This window comes from Manacus candei, unplaced genomic scaffold (assembly GCF_025592945.1).
Source record: "Manacus candei isolate 608988 ecotype Guabito, Panama unplaced genomic scaffold, ASM2559294v1 h1tg000005l, whole genome shotgun sequence".
NCBI lineage: Eukaryota > Metazoa > Chordata > Aves > Passeriformes > Pipridae > Manacus > Manacus candei.
In genome coordinates this window covers 26129846-26147763 of record NW_026138053.1, presented here as the reverse complement: position 1 = coordinate 26147763, position 17918 = coordinate 26129846, and the positions used below count along the sequence as shown (strand labels likewise).

Genomic DNA, 17918 nt, shown 5'->3' with positions numbered 1-17918 from the left:
CATGGCAATGGAGCAGTGGACACGGGGGAAACCATCATCCCTGTGGCCACCTGCACCCACCAAATGCATTTCCAAGTTTCTTGTTCCTTTTTCCTCCACCCTAAAACAGGTCACCTAATTAAGCAAGAGCTGAATCTTGCAACTGAGACACATCCCCATCAATACCCGCTCCCCCTACCCCAAAGAAAAAAAAGCAATACTCAAAAGAATGCCAAGGTATAAGGGGTTACAAATATTCAGACTTTATTATAAATAAGAAATACTGTTTTATACATAAAAACTGCAAGTGTTGCATTTTGTTCACCACCCCAGACAGCAAGACCACAGATTAAGGCAAAAAAAGCTGGAGTGAAGGCACGTACTGAGGGGGCCACAGTCAGGAACAAGGTGATGAAGGGACTGACATCCAGCACTCCACCAGCAGCTGTCGTGTCATCACATTACGTAAAGAAATAACTGGACTTACACAATGATTAATGGCTGTAATGCAGTAGTGATTAAGAGATCGCTTATAAAGATTTTTTCTCTTATTTAAAAATAAAATTCTGTTAAAAACAGCTTAAGGAAAAAAAAACCAAGAAAAAAAACCAAGAGAAGAAAGCCTTAGGCCTGAGGTCAGCCAGGGCATGTGCGCATCTTCGCATCTGCTCTTCCCACAGCCTTGGCAGAGGTGACACGGTTACAGCCATCTGACCAGAGCAGCCAGCGAGCCAGCAAGCTCTCCTCCAGGTGTGTTTGCAGGCAGGAGGGAAATCCCAAGCTGGTAAATGCCAGAATCTCTAAGGGAAGGGGTACAAGAGCGGGATTTGCTGGGATCACCCCCCTCCCAGCAGTGCCATCCCCAAGGGTGCACCGAGCCTCCTGCCTCACACAGTGGTATCAGGATGTCCCCGAGTCCAGCTCTCCAACCACTCAGCGCTGGGTCCAGTGTCCCAGCCGTGCTACAGCTCCTCACAGCCCAGCTGCAAAGCCACAGCTCCTGCCCCTGTCCTGGCGCAGCATCCCAAGGGACAAGGCACACGGAACGGGTGCTGTGAGCACCGTGGGGCAGGGCTGGCTTGGCAGGGAGGGCTGGAAGACATCCACCCGACAGGCAAAGTGGTTATTGATGGGTGCTGAGGATACAGAAGGAAGAAAGCAGGAGCCCAGCTGGGAGAAATCCCAAGTTTCAAGGGAATGATACAGAGAGAAGCGATACACAATGCACGCACCCTGATTGGCTACAGGGGAGAGCACATGGAGGAGGCCAGGCTGTGCCATTCTGGAAATATGGCTGAGCATATTTACACACACATACGCACACACGAGAGACTTCCTCACACTATAATCATGATTTAAAAAAAAAAACTGAAAAAAAATCACATTCACACAAAAAATATAAATTTGAAATAATTAATAGCACCAGTGTGTGTCAGATAATAATTTCTTCCCCGCTACGCAAACATACAAAGTTGCATAGTGTTTAAGGATAGATATATACTAGGCCTCAGGGAGGGGGGGAGGGATGCCAGGCTGGAGACAAGGAGGAAGCCCAGAGGATGCTCTCTCCCTGGCACTCCCACCCAGCACCAGTGAGCAGCTGGGAAGCACTACCTGGGGAGGGAGCCTGTCAGGGAAGAAGGTGGGAGCTGTGAAATGCAGAGCTGCCACCTGAGCCTGGCCTGAAGCCCCTGTGCTGTGGTGGCTTTACGGTGACCGGGAGGCAAAAAGGAAGGAGGGCACTGGAAAATTCCAGCTCTTCCCGCCAGCTTAAAAACAGGCAAAAGGCCAGAGCAATGCCAAGAGATATAAAAATGCCACTGTCGTCCTTCAGGAAAAAGATGGGGAGAAAGACAGACTTTTCCCATTTCCATTCACGCGCCCCCTTCCTTCTCCACCCAAAGACATTCGGCGTGAAGGCCAGTGCAGCTGTTGGAGCTCTCTGGATGGCAGCCCTCCTCTTGAGCAAAACTCGTCCTGCTTGAACAAACTCATCTGTCAGTCAGACATTCCAAGCCTAAAACACCAGATCCTCTGGCAATTCAGTAGCAACAGATGGGAAGGCAGCTCATGGCTTCCACGCTCTGGCAGTCTGGACTACCCAGCAGGCAGCAGCTTTCAGACCAGACCCAAAACTTTTCCACAGATGAGGAGTGGGGCTGGCAAGATCCAACACTCCACCAGTATCCCATCTTCCCAAACAGCTCCAATCAGAGGCTGCCTTTTCCTCAGAGCAATGCATCATCACAGAAAGCATTTCAGAAAGAGGCTTCAGCTATTTTGTCAAAGGCTACCAACGCCGTCAGATTGGCCACTAGGTAAGGATGAAAACAATAAATTCACAGGGTTAGAAGTTGGGAACAGAGATCTGAGAGTGCAGCTTTACTGGCCATTACAGTAATACTTTGGCAGCCATCCCCTTCCTTCATAGGAACAGAGAGCTCTGGGACTGAGGATTTTACAGTCCAAGGGAGGAGAGAAAGTTGGGTTAGTTTTGCCTTGCTGTGTACAGCTCACATGGTTATTTCTGAACCACAGTATAAAGAGTCCAGAGCATCTCTCATCTTTGCACTAATCAAAGAGAAACTGTGTCTGAGGAAGGGGCAAAGGCAGAGTGCTCAGGAAAACAATCTATATAAAAAAAACCCCCTTTGATGCCCAAAGACGGATATTTAATTTGCTTCTCAAAAAAAAATAATAATAATAAAAAAAAAAAATCTTTCAACTTATCCTGATTTGAACAAGAAAACAGTGGCTGTGAGCAGCGAAGAGGTGGGGATTTGGAGAAGGTACTGTGTGTTAAGGCACTCCGGAGCCAAACCACCGCTCGGGGGGAATACCCCCCACCCCCAGCGCACCCTTAGGGTTTCTCAATGGACGGGGTGTTGAAACAGCCAGATGGCAAGGTCTTCCTGATGTCTTCCAGATTGCTAATGTCCTTCAGGATCTCTTCAATGTCCCTGTTGTAGGCCTGTATCGCATCATCTTGCTTCTTGGCTTCTCTCTCAAGGAAAGACACTTTCTGGTCCAAGTCGCTGTCTTTCATCTGGTCTTTGGCACTGTTCAGGGTACCCTCAATTTCATTCAGTTTGTTCAAGTCCACCGTCTCCAGTTGCCCTGAAAAGCCAGTAGCAAATAGTGAAGCGCATTAAAAACCCTTTGATGCCCTGGTTTTGGGTGCTCACACAGCGGAGCCCACAGCCAGACCCCCATCGGGCTGTTTCTGCACTAGAGACATCATTTAAAACAGAACCAACCACATGGGTGACAACTTCAGTGTCCTCAGCTTGCAGAAAACCACCACTGAACACTGCACAACGAGCTCTGAGGCTACCCCAGCAAAGCAAAAACCCCAAGACATGCCACACAAACCCCATTTCAAGAGGTCAACAGACCCATCTGATTCCTCGCACAGCACTGGCAGGGAAGCCAGCACACATCAGGAAAACACTCAAAGGCATAGGGCACATTAAGACAGTCCTACCTAATTGATCCAGCAGGTCATTAATGACAGTGAGTAGGCTGTTCACAGAGTTCTTTGCTTTCCTGGCATTATCTTCTGCCTCCTGGGCAGCCTGTGAGGCCTGCAGGGTGTAAAAAGTGAGAGCACAAAAAACTGTTGCCTCTACCCAAGCAGTTAGTCACCCACACCTCTGGCTCCTCACTCCAGGGTAACACTCATGCACTGAGATCTTTATCACAATGCTGGAGAAGACTGACAATCTTCAAATAATCACTTTTCTGATTACTTCAGGATATCCCTGAGAACTAAGCAGGATTTTGCAGGGAAAGTCAGAGTAGAGTCAACAGGTCTATAGTCAGGTTTCAGTTAAACTCAAAGGAGAGTGTTGCATTAAGAAAACTGGCTCTCAAATTCCAGCAGGGAGCCTGTGCTAATGCACCAGAGCTTGTCTCATGTTCTCAATCCCACTTAAAACTTGGAAGAGTTTGAATACTGGCTGGACTCAGCACTGTCTTTGCAAGGGGAGAGCAGGAGGAAAGCTTGCCTCTCCAGGACAGTGGGGAGAAGGCAGTTCCTGGCCACTGCTGTCACCTGCCAGCACTACTTACCATGCCTGCCATCATCATATCTTGCTCAGCATCTGCCTGCTTCCGCTTAAGCTCTTTCTCTGCATCCTGCAGCTGCTTCATCATGTCATCCACCTCCCTGGCCAGCCCCGTCACGTCGGCAAAAGTCTTGTCGGCTTCGGCTTTGGTAGCAGCAGCACTCTACAGCCAACAAGGGGGAGAGGATGGAAGAAAGGTGATGAAGGTGCACAACCTCCTTCAGTCCTTTCCATCAAAATGCACTGATTTCCTGTCGTGTCCACATGTGGGAACACAGCAGAAAGCACATGTGGCTCTCCAGGAAGCACTGGAACAGAGCTTACCCAGTTACACACCAACATCTCGGGGAGAGGGTGGCTTCAGAACTGCTAAGGACTCACCTTCTGAACAGAGCTGGCGATTTTCTCAGCATCATCTGCTCTAGCCTTGGCCTCACGGGCATCAGCAGCAGCGTTGCCCAGCGCCAGCTCCGCCTGGCGCGTCTTGTTGTTGGCTTCAGCGATGGTCTGTGTGATGGCAGGGATCTTCTTCAGCGCCTCCTCAGCCGCCGTCTTGTTATCATTCACCCGCTTGTCAAAGTCTAGGGAAGGGCAGAACAGACCCTTATCAGGACAGAGAGCCTTGGGATGCTCATCTGACTGAGATCCCCAGGCTTTGCCTCCATGACATCGGAGGGACCAAGAGCAAACTGGCATCAGCTCTCCCTATTGCACATCTTCTGATACTAAATAAGGAGCTTAAAGGAGATTTCCAGTCACTGAAAACGCTTATATTTTTTTTCTTTAAAGAAAAACAAGCCTAAAGAACCCCCCCAACACTGAGGTGAGGGCAATAGCACAGCCTGTTTAAGCAGGATACCCCTACTGCCAAATGACTTGTCACACTGGAACTGAAGGATTCACTGCAAGTGCTTCCTCTTTACCTTTCAGGTTGCTGAGGATGGTATTGGCCTCTTGTAGTGTGCCATTGCCCTTCCGAGCAGCTTCTTCAGCCAGGGCTTTCGCTGCATCTGCTCGAGCCAAGAGCTGGTCTGCAGTCTGAGGAGACATGACACGGATCAACATATTCTCACCTCCTGAGGGGCAACCACGTAGGTGTATCAAAAAAAGCACTGCTCAGTCTGAAACACCAATGCCATCTAAAACAGCAGTACTTCCTCTGAGGCAGGGGAATGTAAGGACTTCTGGAATACTGTTCTGAATACAAAAGACACCACACCTGGCAAATATCCCCTATTTTCCCTTACAGCCTCAATGCTGTTGCTTTTAACAGCTTTCTGCATCTCCTTTCTGGGACCACTCTTCAGCATTCTCATAATTAACAAGCTGCAGTAAGACGAGACTGAATAAGACCAGATCTTTCACATCTGGCCAGTTACTTGTTTTCTTTTGTTTGTTTTTCATGGAACAAAAGCCTGCACAAAGCAGAACTGACCTGCTGCTCTGTCTTCCCTTTCTCCAAGAGGTTCTTTACTTCAAGCTCCTTTCCTTTCATGTCTTCTCTCAAGTCCTCATAATCCTTCAGCTTTCTGGCAATTAGCTGATCTAATTCCTCTGCTTCCTTCTTGATCTTATTTGCTTCATTCTGCAGGTGGAAATCAGAAACAAACGCAGAGTCCTGAATGTTAAAGAATTTCTGAACGGGTGGCAAATTTTTGCACTTCTCCATTCAAGCCAAGATGCTTGGCAAACATTTCACTTGGATTTTTGTCCTTCAGAGACTGGGGGAAGTGGAGGTTTATGTAGGTGGTTTTATGCATTTTAATCTCCTGTGTGGAAAGCTGGAAAGCACAAGTCTGGACTATGCCTAGATGGACAAAAATCCCACAGACTGGGAGCATTAGCAGAGCATATGCAAGGTATGCCAGCAACTTGGAATCTTCAGGGAATACTGCATGTGATGCTGCCCACACATACCTCTAGCCCTGTGGAATCCACTGTAGGCAGGCTGGTGAGATTAGCGTAGATCTGCAGGGCTCTGTTTCCAGCTTCCTCTGCCTCAGCAAGCACCTTGTTGGCCTGTTTCTCTAGGTCTCGAGAAATATTCCTTGCTTGATTATACCTAAAAAATCCGCAAGGATCCAGTTGTGCTACAATATTTTTTGTAAAACTGAACTTAAGAGAGTAGAGAGGCTAAGAAATTGAAAACCAACTCCCATAAAACGATTAGTTTTAAGCACTTAAAGCCAGGGAATAAAACCATTTTTCTGTTATTGACTCACTTCTGGTTGAGCTCATCAATGTCAATGGCAGTTTGGTTTTCTCCAGCCAGGGTCTTCAGCAGCAGTTGATACGCTTCCATGGAAGTATCATTTGCAGCCTTGGCTACGCGAACAATCTCATCAGCTTCTTTTTTGTGTCTGGACAAGATAATGGAAAAAAAATAATGCCATTAGGTTTGTCAGCCAGCAGTTTCTATCCTCAATTCTGGAGTTTATTCTCTCACTTTCCTTCCTTCTCCCAGATTTAAATATGGGAGATGCTAAAACATTTGCAATGGAAGATGGTTGCTGTGCCCCCTGTTCACATGCCTGGTGTCTGCCCTCAGTGCCACACAGGCATGAGCCCATGGTGACAGACTCTTACTCAGCACAGGGCATGTTTTTCCTACCCAGCAAATTAAAATCTGCAGGGAAGAGCAGGGCCCTGATGTGATCCACAAGGAGTGTGCCTTGCCTTACCTTTCTGCCAGCTTACGGGCCTCTTCTGCCAACAGAGTCATGTTGTTGGGGTCCCCGCTTTGCTCCGGAGGTGCAATGGACTGGGAAAAGAAAGGAAAAAGAAACCCTTAAACCTCTTCTTTCATCTTTGACTCATCTTTTCTTTAAATATTTATTGTCATGATCTAAATGCTTAGAGATGTGTCTGACCTACTTCTGACTTCTCTATGTTTTTCTTAACCACTGCTCATCCCTTAAACACAAAGGTGTTGATATTTCTTTAAGAGTTCTTCTGTTGGTTTCTTTGAGCAGGGGCTAAGACACAATCTCTGACAGACACTGGTGAACTTCCTTTACTTATTTTCCATGGTGCACATTTGCTGTATGAGAGAGACCAAGCAGAGAAACACACCAGAGGGCAAAGAAGTAAAGGCCCTCTCCTCTCCCAGTGGCATGGGATCTCAGCAGCACACTCACCACATTGTCAGCTGCCACCTTTGCCTTCTCCAGCATGTCAGAAGCCAAGCTGATGAGGTCCTCGGTGTCCTCCACCCGCACCCGGGCTTGCTCCGCCAGGTTCTCCGTCTCCCGCACTGTGCCCTGGATGTTCCTCAGCCTGTTGAGCTGATTTGCCAGTGTGCTGTTGATGTCTTTGAGACGATCCATGAGGCCCTGATCTACGTCTGAAACATAAGATATAAGAGAGAGGAAGCAAAATTAATTACAGCAGGAGGAGAAGCTGGAGCAGCAGCTCACTGCTGCAGGCACCGTATTGGAGGTTAATCCCCTACTGAAAGGGGACCAGCAAAGCTGTTTCACAAGTCGCTCAGCTTGAGATCAAAGTCACCATCAGAATGTGCTCCAAATATGAGAAATGAAAAGCCATTAACTACTAATAAGACAACCCTGCTGCTTGTTGGAACCGACTCTGATGGGAGATTTTGTGTTCACAATCACGTTTCACCTCTGTCATGGACTTAAAATCACAGCAGAGCTGCTCCTCAAGAGGTATGAAACGTCTGCTTTGTGAATTCTCTTAACTCCTAGAAGGTTTGCAGAGATGGAGGAATAGTGGGGCTGTACATTATTCTCCACTTTGGGCAACACTGGCTGTTCCCAAGCCAGACAGTCTCCACAGGGAGCAGCTAGGAGATGTGTGGAATAGTTAACCTACTCCAAACTCTCCCCTAAACCCAAGGGATGACAAAAGCTGGCCAGATAGAGCCTTGGTTCTCTCATATGTAGGACCTCGGAGCCACCCAAACTTCCCCAAGTTTTTGGACCACCAGGCAACTCCCCACAACAGCACAGTTGGAGCCATCACAGTACAAGCACGTGCCTCATGGCCAGGGGCAGTTACTTTTGAAAAGATGAGAATGTTTTCAAGAGATGAAGTACAAGCAGAAGGCCACAGGCCTCCAAAACTAAAGATTCTTCCCAAATACCTTGACCTTGCAGCACATCTTAAATATTGAACATGAAAATCTGACACATTTCAAAAACATACTATACAGAAAAACACAAATAACTTGTACAGATTTTTGCAAGAGTAGCTTTTGTTGCATTTAACCTGCCCTCTTATGGAAGAGCAACAGAGCTGCAGAAGGGGCTGGAGCACAAAGAGCAGCTGAGGGAGCTCAGCCTGGAGAAAAGGAGTCTCGGGGCACTTTTCACTCTCTATAACTCCCTGACAGGAGGGTGGAGCCAGGTGGGGGTCGGGCCCTGCTCCCAGGCAACAAGCAGCAGCACAAAAGGACAGAGCCTTAAGCTGCACCAGGGGAGGTTTAGATCGGATACTGGGAAAAATTTCTTCACTGAAAGGGTTGTTGAGTCCTGACACAGGCTGCCCAGGGAAGTGTGGAATCATCACCCCTGGAGGGATTTAAAAGACACGTAGATGTAGCACCTGGGGACACGGTTTAGTGATAGACTTGGCAGTGCTGGGTTAGCAGCTGGACTTGATCTCAGAGGTCTTTCCAACCTAAATGATTCTATGATTGTAAGACATGGAAAGAAAGATCTGAAATACCACCACAAAACCGAATCCATTCCCTCACCTTTCTTCGATTCCCAACCTCCTACTTCTTTATGTGAGACTATTATCTAGACTTGGATGCCAAGCAGAGAGTGTAAATCTACCTCAGCTAAAGCTAAGAAGAGCTTCAGCCATCATTCCCACTGGCAGGAATCTTCCCAAGCAAACACCAGCATTAGATGTGTGTCAGTTTTTTTTCAGCTTCACACAAAGGGGATGGATTTTCCCAAAATGGTCTGAAATCACTGTCCCAGCTCCCAGGGGAACATCTTTTACTGCAAAGTCAGTAGTCTTCAGGTTTCTCTTTTCCAAAACACACATCATCTCATACATTAAAGACGCTCTAAGGACAAACCACTGTCACAGACACGACAAACATCCTGCTCACAGACATCCTGTGGTAGAGGTGACAATAAAAGAATCAATTCAAAGCAGAGTTTAACAGGGAAAACAGCTAAAAGCCACCACAACAGCACTCTTCAGAACTTTCTACACTTTATGGTGGGATAATTAAGCTTGCCAGCAGGATCTTGAAGCCTTCATTCAGATTGCTGATGATATCCTAACAAGAACTACTTGATCTCAAGATGTTTGAGCAAATTTATAAGCACGAAAAGTGTACTGGAAAGTCTTCTGTTCGTTGAACAAATAAAACCCTTCTATGCATCTGGAGAAGAGGCTAACACACAAAACACACCCGTATGGAGCTAGAGGCAGATCTTTACTTTGCAGGTACAACAGAGAGCGCTCGGAGAACAGCAGGGATAAAAGCACAGGCACTGTTGTTCTGATAACAACACACACTGACTCAGTGCTATCTGAAATAGCTGTCAGTCCTGGAGCACAGTACAGGCCTGAGATAAAATACGCTGTGTCCAAAGGAAACAGGACCATCAGGCAAAGAACTCGTCAACTCACCTTTGCTTTTTTGTGCTTCATGGAGCAACTCCATAACTTCTCTTTCTGCCTGCTTCAACCTCTCCTCGAAGGCTTGATCAGTCACGGTTTCTTCTCCTGCACCCAGATTTGCTATCAGATTTTCCAGCTCCCGCAGCCTCTCGTGTTGTTCCGCCACCTATGTCAGAGGGACAGGGCACAGCTGTGACACAGCCAAGCACCTTGAGCCTCTCTGCCTTCAGCAGCTGTCAACAGCCAGGGGCGCAGCTGCTGCACGAGCGGGCACGTTACACTGTCTCCAGCAGTACCAACAGCAGCATTCCTGGCCTTACCTTGTCTTTCACTAATCTGTAACAGGCTGGACATTCCTGGCAGCCCGGCCAGGAGCGGTTGTAGAAGTAGTTCTCCTCACACTGGTCGCAGCGGGTCCCCACGAAGCCTTCTTTGCACTCGCAGCGGCCGTTCTCCTGGCACTGCAGGGAGCGCGAGCCCTCTGGATCACAGTCACAGGCTGCGGGAATTTAGACCTCAGTCAGACTGAGGCAGAAGAGGCAGAAACACCCTAAAACGCCAGGGCGAGCGCATACCCTCAATACCCTAAAACATCTGCAAGAGCACAAACCCACAGCTGAACCCCACTCCTGATCACGGTGCTTCTACACACAAGTGAGACCCAATGTTCACAGCATGTGTTCAGTGTCACTACTGCCTCTCCCACAAAGCATTATTCTACCCCATTTCATTGTAACCAACTGCAGTTACTTTTCCTGCTCTTTACAGGCAGGGATATCAATGAGGAAATTTTGGATCATCCTCAAGACAGAATCTGTATATTGAGGCCATATGCAGAGTAGCTGTGCAGATTTAACAACAGGGAACAGAACTGTTGCAGGCCAAGATTCAGAGAATGTATTTACACCAAAGAGAGGTGGATATCTCAAAAGAAGGTGGATATCTCAAAAGAAGGTGGATATCTCAAAAGAAGGTGGATATCTCAAAAGAAGGTGGATATCTCAAAAGAAGGTGGATATCTCAAAAGAAGGTGGATATCTCAAAAGAAGGTGGATATCTCAAAAGAAGGTGGATATCTAATAAGAAGGTTGGATATCTAATAAGAAGGTTGGATATCTAATAAGTAAGGTGGATATCGAATAAGTAAGGTGGATATTGAATAAGTAAGGTGGATATTGAATAAGTAAGGCGGGTATCTAATAAGTAAGGCGGGTATCTAATAAGTAAGGTGGATATCTAATAAGTTGGATAAGGGAAAGTTAACAAAACAAGGGGATAAGCTGTAGCACGGAGATCAAATTCCACCATGCAGGGTGCGGACATAAAAGCACCAATTTCTGTGATGAAGAGCACAGTGAGAAAGGACCTTCCCAGGGACAGGACGAAAGCAACGGGAAGGCTGCGTGTGCAACATCCTTCCCATCTGCCTCGCTCTGGCCTCTCAGACTTACGTTTGCAGCCTTCGGAGCCAAAGCCGAAGTGGTTGCCCTCGCATCGGTCGCAGTGCTGGCCGGCGACGCCCGGCTGGCACTCGCACTGCCCGCTCCGGATGTCGCACTGCCCATTGGTCGAGCCCAGCGCATGGCAGTTGCACCTGGGAGAGGAAGACACACATCAGACATGGCACAGAAGGGACACAGAGGTGAACTGCCCCCCTGAAGGGCGCAGCGCAATGTTTGCATTTGCCCAAAGTCGCTTTTCTTGCTGTGCAGCTACAGCAGGCGAGGCACTGAGCCTGCTGCCTGCACTAAAAAAGGAACCCATGAGCTCCTGCTACAATCACAGTCACGTGGCAGTTTTCTATTTAAAACTCTGATTTAGAGCTCTTTATAAAGCTATTTATAAGTCAGGCTTTTTACACAGTGTTAGTAGCCACTCCTTGACTGCTGCTCTTCCCCACCTGCAGCAGCATTGAGGCACAGCATTTACTTGTGACAAACATCACATTCCTGCCCAAGGTAAGCCCAGACCCTCCAAAACCAGGCTCTTTGCCCCAAGCCAAGGTAAACATCACCTCTCACAGCCACGTCCACTCTGGAGGTTGAAGAATCCAGGCTCGCAGGCACTGCAGTCCCGCCCGGTGACGTGGGACAGGCACTCGCACTGCCCGGTCACTTGATTGCAGCTCGTCTGCTGATTCACAGTGCCATAGGGATTGCAGTGACAAGCTGCAAAAATAGAAAGGATGGAGAAACATGCACCAAGTTAGAAGTCTCTTGTGGTGTTGGTACTCACTGGTCCCTAAATAGGCCTGGATCCAAACCACAGCCAGCAGTCTGCATCGCACAGTGCTTTTGCCTCAATGGCAGTAAGTGCCCACAAATACAAGGATTTTAACAAGCTCAAACCATCAAACCACCACCACACATCGCTGCTGATGGGCACAAGCAACAGCCTGACGTTGTGTCCTAACAGCATCTCTCTGGGGACAAAACCATCGTAAAATGCACGAGGAACCAGTTCTGACCTCTGCACTTGTCGGCGGGGTCGGGGGCCAGCGGGTTCCCGAAGAAGCCGTCCTTGCAGCGGTCGCAGTAGAAGCCGGCGGTGTTGTGGATGCACTTGAGGCACTCCCCGGTCTGGCGGTCGCAGTTCCCCACGGCGTTGGGATCAATGTTGTCGTTGCACTGGCACAGGCGGCAGGGCCTCACAGCGCCGTTTTCACCCAGCGGGTCCCCAAAATAGGCGTCGTCACACAGCTCACACCTCTTGCCTGGGACACAACACACACTCAGGTGCTGCAGCAGAAAGCCCTTTGCTGCCACCTCACACAGAATGTCCTTTCCAGTCCCTTCTGAAAACAAAACTTTCCAGCTTCCTGCACTTTCATCCTCCTATTGGGGTCAGACACAAATCCCTCCCCATGTCTAAATTCAAGCTGCTTTTTCACTGGAACTTTGCATTATGAATCATTTCCACTCCTCCTTTCCCTCCTATCATAGAATCAACTGGGTTGGAAAAGGCCTCTGAGATCATCAAGTCCAACCCTTGATCCAACCCCACTGTGGTTCCCAGACCATGGCACTGGATGCCACATCCAGTCTCATCTTAAAAACCTCCAGGGACAGTGAATCCACCACCTCCCTGGGCAGCCCATTCCAATGTCTGATCACTCTCTCTGTAAAAAATTTCTTCCTAATATCCATTTAAGCCAAACCTATTTGCTGTAATTTGTTGTAAATTTAAGAGTTCCAACCAGGTAGAGCTCCATGGGGCATCACTGCTCCAGGAAGCTCCACTGCCAGAGATGCACCAAACCTCCATGGGCAGCCACTGAAGCATCCAACTCAGCAGCTCCCTACACTTACTGCAGATCTGACCTCCGCAGCCAGCTAAAAATTCCGTTTGTTAGGCAGTTCTTGCACACAAACCCTCTTTTCCCTCACATCCCAGAAAGGTGGCATGACACAGGTGGAGCTCCTGTGCAGTCACACAGTTACAAGTAAATACGAGCTTGTACAGACACCTGAGCCGCAGGAATCTGGGCCCCTGGACTCCTCCCTGGTTCACGATGCAGTGGCACCCATAGGAACTTCCATGAGCTGCTTGGTCAGGGGGTTTTCTAAGCATGTCAAGCATTTACAGGTATTCTGTACTTTGGACTCTGCTATGCCAAGCATAAAATCAGCAGAGAAGCAGGGAGGAGGCTGCCAGCCATCCTAAGGCTTCCTTGCTGTTTGCAGGCAGAACAAAACAACTGCTTAACAACTCAGTTGCATGCTTGGACTTCACAGTTTATTGCTTTGAAAAAAAGATCTCTATCCATTCATATATTTCTCATTAAAACTGCTGAGCACTTGTTTGATCTTATATTTTTTTGGGCAGTGTTTGAGTCTTTGCAGCCTTCCTGCTTTTCCTAGGAAGCATCCTGTGGTGCCTCCCTGGCTGGCAAACTGCATCTTCTAATTTTATTTCAGTCTGACCCACCTCCCTGGCTCCTTTAAATCTATTTTCTGCATACAATTACCAGAGTTCTATTAGAAGCCAGCATGGTTCACCTACATAGCATAGAAATGGTCAGACTTTGCACAGATGAAGCCTTTGTTGCTCTCTTGTTCTCGAGAGACAAGCACAAGGAACATGGGAAGCCCTGAGCCTCACACAGGACAGAAAACAGGGTTGAGGAAGGGAGAAGGATTGGAATCAGAAGACACAGCAGCTTTCACATTATGGATCAGACTCCCAGAACTGGCAGGAGACACGTTTCCACAAGCATGTGGATGTAGAAGATGACTTTTTGTGTAGGAACACACCTGTAGTGCCAGCCTGGCAGCTGGTGCACACAACCTCCTTGGTGCGGGGCACGATGGCACAGCTTGAGCTGCCCGGGCAGGGGCAGGGTCGGCAGTCTGCGGCTGTGCCAGCCGTTGCATCGCCGTAATACCCGTCGCTGCACTTCTCACAGTGAGACCCCGCTGTGTTATCCCTGCAATTGCACACGCCTGGAATAGAGAGGGACATGGGTTTTGCTTCCTTGTCCAACCTAGAAAGGAAGAATCACCCTCCCTGTTTCGCCAGCCCTCTCACCTGTCTCGGGATCGCACGTCTCGCTGTGCCCGTTGCACGCGCAGGGCACACAGGGGCTGTAGGGCCCCAGGCTCGGGGTCTCTCGCCGGTGCCCAGAGGTGCAGCGCTCACAGAACTGCCCCTCGTATCCCACAGGGCAGGAGCAGCTCTCCACCCAGGCCACGGGCACACCAGGTCCAGGGCGAGCACTTGTGATGGTGACATCGTCCAGGTGACCAGCACCTAGAAAGCACCAAGGGGGAAACTCTTTGTAACCACAAAGGCTCTCATCACCACTTCCCAAAACACTCTGAATGGTGCAAAGGATAGACAGGTGGGTGCTCGCAGGTGGTGAGGGGAATCAAGAAGCAAAATCCTCCAGGAAGATTTAGACATATAAGAAAAGATTCAACAGAGCTCATGAAGGGCATGTGCAGAGCAGGAAAGACGAGAATAACAGAGAAGGATGCTGAGAAGAGCAGGTGAGCAAGTACAGTCAGTTTATGTTATATTTTACATGGGTATGGGTTCCATTTCCACATCAAATACCAGAACCAATTCTTGTCTTTCAAGACAGGACAGACCACCTCTCCAGCAATTTTAATACACTGCAAACCATGCCTCGGGGCAAACTCTTCAGCTATTCCTCTTTAGCCATTCCTTCTGCTGGCATTTCAGTGCTTCCCCCCTCTTCTCCCAGCCCTTTCCCTGGGGCAAAACAGAGCCCAGACACAACATAGCTGGCTTTTAACTTATACCACTGTGTACCACTGCAGCAGCTCCAGTGCACTGAGGGAGCCTCAGCTCCCTCATATTAGCAGTGGCTACAGCGCTCGGGATGGTTTGCTCCACACCTTTCCTCCCCTCCATTTCACAACTCCGCATTCCTCTTTACAAGCCACCTGTACTGAAAACATTTGCAGCTTTCCAGCCTTCTCCAAATGCAAATTCACCCCTTCCATCTTTCTGAAAAATTCTTTGACACTCAACACCACCCAAGGACACATTTTTGCTCCTAATTCATGTCTGACTTCTAATAAACCCACATTACGAGGAGCTTTCACTTAAGTTCTGCACTGGCAGCACTTTCAAGACCCCATCCTTCCCATCTGCCATGTCAAGGTAAGACCTGGAAACAGGGGGGACGTAACCATTCCTAGTGTAGCAAAAACTGTGGACAAGTGTTGTAAACTCCCTATGTGTCTCCTACCACGTCCTTCGGGTCTCTGTACTATGTATTTTTATCAATCTGGAAGACAGTGGCCATGCAACACAGCACAATCCCCATGTTTAGAAGCAAAGAATCAGGAGGTGATGAGTGTTGAGCTTCCAGACCCTCAAAGACAGCACTTTTCTTCCCCATATCCTCTTCATGAGGTCTGGGAGAAGCTGTTACACAGGAAGACCAAGTGAAAATCCATTGGCACAAAGCTTTGCCAAATAAGCTACCACAGCTATTTACAGCCCCACAATGAAGTAACTCAAGCACCAGACCAATGAGTCTGCCCCCTCCCCTCTTCTGCGGCGTTCTGCTCAGTGACTCACTTCTCTCGCTGTATGTCCCGCGGATCTTGATGGAAGTCAAGTTGTGGAGAAGCTTCTGGAACTCAAATGCTGTTAGAGCAGGCCTCCATGGGTAATCTGTAGCCTCGTGAAGCCTAGGGAGAAGGGCCATGCATCATCAGCACAGCTTTTAAATGTTAACAGCTGCACCCTTTCAAAGCCCCCTTTCCAAAGGCAGAATGCTCTTGCAACATCATCTGCACGCGCTTACACAACGCTGCCAGACAGCGAGTGAAAATCAACCTGATAAGAACCCTCTTACGAGCTAAAATTAATGATCCTGGTTTCCTCAAGAGCTCAGAGGCCAGGGGCACCCCAAGCTCAGCCCCAGCTGCTCCCACCATACCTGAAGGTGTAGGTCTGTGCACTCTCACTGGGGTAAGAGTTGCCCTGGGCAATGAGTGGCACCGACACTCTCAGCCCGGCCCCTTCCAGCACCAGGTCCTCTGCAGAGAGCCGCGTGTCCCGTCTGTCCACACGGAAGGAGAAGGTCAGGTTTTGCCCGTAACTCAAAACCTGGTTGCCCAAGAACTTGCCTGAAAGGATAAGAAATCCTTACAGTTAGGGGATGGAACGTAAAGGGGCACAAGCAGCACAGAAAGCCACGCTTCTGGAATGACCTACCTGGAGCAATGAAATACATGGGAAAGTAGGTGTCCGAGATCACGGAGATATCCCGAGTCTCTGCACTCCACTGCAGTAAGACTTCCGAGCCATCACGCTGCTCAGCACGCCACTCATCCTCTCCTGAAAAACCAGATGTGCCAGAATTAACACCCTTGGAAGATGTGGCTTTGCACACACTTTTCATGTCACTCTGTTTGTACTCTATGTACTCACTCTGTTAGTTACTCTATGGTCTGTGCACAGGCACTGACAAACACCACATTTCCAATTTAAGCCCCTAACCCCAGTGCTGACTTGAAGCCTCTGAACTTTGAGCCCTATGATGACTACTTGTTCAAAACCTTCTTTTCTAAAGAGCTTAAACAGGCACGGAAAAACCTGCAGTCCCCTACGACTTGTTGAGAGTTGCAGCCTTTGTATGAACTGTTCTCCAGTGGAATTTTAATTAAAAAGATGTTCTTTTCAGGCTACGCAGCATGAAAACATGCATACACAGGAAACTGACTGCATGAAAAAAAAAAAAAGGTTTTTCCTCAGCTTACAGACCCATTGGAAACACAACTGTGTTTTATTCAGAGCCACTTAAACTCCAAACCTAAAGTGATTTTAATCCTTTCAATCAGAAACTCCTGATTTGGTTCGAAACCTGAGGAAATGTTTCCTTGCCAGCACACCTCTCAAGCTAGAAAAGCCTTGTATTTGCAATTCCCATTTGCACCTGCCCGGTGTACAATAACTGCCCAAAGCCAAAGCTGTGAATTCATACTAGCTGAACAAACAAGCAGCAGACATGGAAGCTCCAGGTAGCTTCAGCACTTTCAAAGGAGGAATCCTAGACCTGCCTGCCCAAGATTTGAAAGGAAGGAGTTGGGTTTTTTTTAATAGCTTCTGACTTGAGTCCACAGCCCAACCTGAGATACAAAGAAAGGCAATTTTACCAAACTGGAAGTTGGAGGTGATGCTGTAGATACTGTAGCCCACAGCACTGGTGCAGACCGAGGAGTGTCCAAAACAGAAGCAGGGGGTACAGCCCCTTGGATTGGAGGAATCCAGATGGAAAAATCCAGGTTTGCATCTGAAGACATGAAGGAAAGAGAACTCATTTCCCTGATGCTTGACCCCAGGTCATCGCTCGAATGTTTCTCATTCTTGAAACAAAGCCATGGGAGGAGAAACTCACCTCTCACAGTGGAAGCCTTCCACGTTGTCCTTGCACGCACACCGCCCTGTCTCCACATTGCATTCCCCTGTGCTGCCAGATGGATTGCAAGAGCAGGGTCTGCCAGAGTCAGGAGAGAGGACAACCCATTAGGAGCCACAGAGAAAGCTTTCAAAAGAGTCCAGGTTTATTTTAGAGAGCTGCAGTCCCCCTTACCTGCACCCAGCTTCGGAGAGGGAGTGGAAGCCCGGCTGGCAGCGGTCACATTTGTCCCCCATCACACCGGGTTTGCAGCTGCACTGGCCGTAGCTGTCACACTGTGTGCTGAGGGAGCCTGTGGGGACAGCAGGGACAGGCACCTCAGCACACATACACAGCTCTGTCAGCCTGCAAGCTCTGAAATTTCACAAAAC

The 17918-nt window shown here is 48.5% G+C and overlaps 1 protein-coding gene across 1 annotated transcript in view; it reads right to left on the bottom strand.

Annotated features, from left to right (window-relative positions):
• Positions 1–219: 219 nt before the first annotated feature.
• Positions 220–17918, bottom strand: part of LAMC1 (laminin subunit gamma 1) — a 65409-nt gene continuing 47710 nt past the window's right edge. The window contains exons 6-28 of the mRNA XM_051793492.1: positions 17722–17839; positions 17527–17625; positions 17285–17421; positions 16344–16466; positions 16066–16255; positions 15702–15814; positions 14178–14399; positions 13904–14092; positions 12118–12363; positions 11665–11818; positions 11102–11244; positions 9971–10149; positions 9660–9816; positions 7184–7389; positions 6728–6807; positions 6269–6406; positions 5964–6108; positions 5482–5631; positions 4970–5084; positions 4428–4627; positions 4051–4209; positions 3464–3563; positions 220–3096 (exon numbers count right to left, since the gene is read on the bottom strand). Of these exons, the coding sequence (XP_051649452.1) occupies positions 2840–3096; positions 3464–3563; positions 4051–4209; positions 4428–4627; positions 4970–5084; positions 5482–5631; positions 5964–6108; positions 6269–6406; positions 6728–6807; positions 7184–7389; positions 9660–9816; positions 9971–10149; positions 11102–11244; positions 11665–11818; positions 12118–12363; positions 13904–14092; positions 14178–14399; positions 15702–15814; positions 16066–16255; positions 16344–16466; positions 17285–17421; positions 17527–17625; positions 17722–17839 (3620 nt within the window). The 3' untranslated portion in view covers positions 220–2839. The remainder of the gene's footprint in view (positions 3097–3463; positions 3564–4050; positions 4210–4427; positions 4628–4969; positions 5085–5481; positions 5632–5963; positions 6109–6268; positions 6407–6727; positions 6808–7183; positions 7390–9659; positions 9817–9970; positions 10150–11101; positions 11245–11664; positions 11819–12117; positions 12364–13903; positions 14093–14177; positions 14400–15701; positions 15815–16065; positions 16256–16343; positions 16467–17284; positions 17422–17526; positions 17626–17721; positions 17840–17918) is intronic.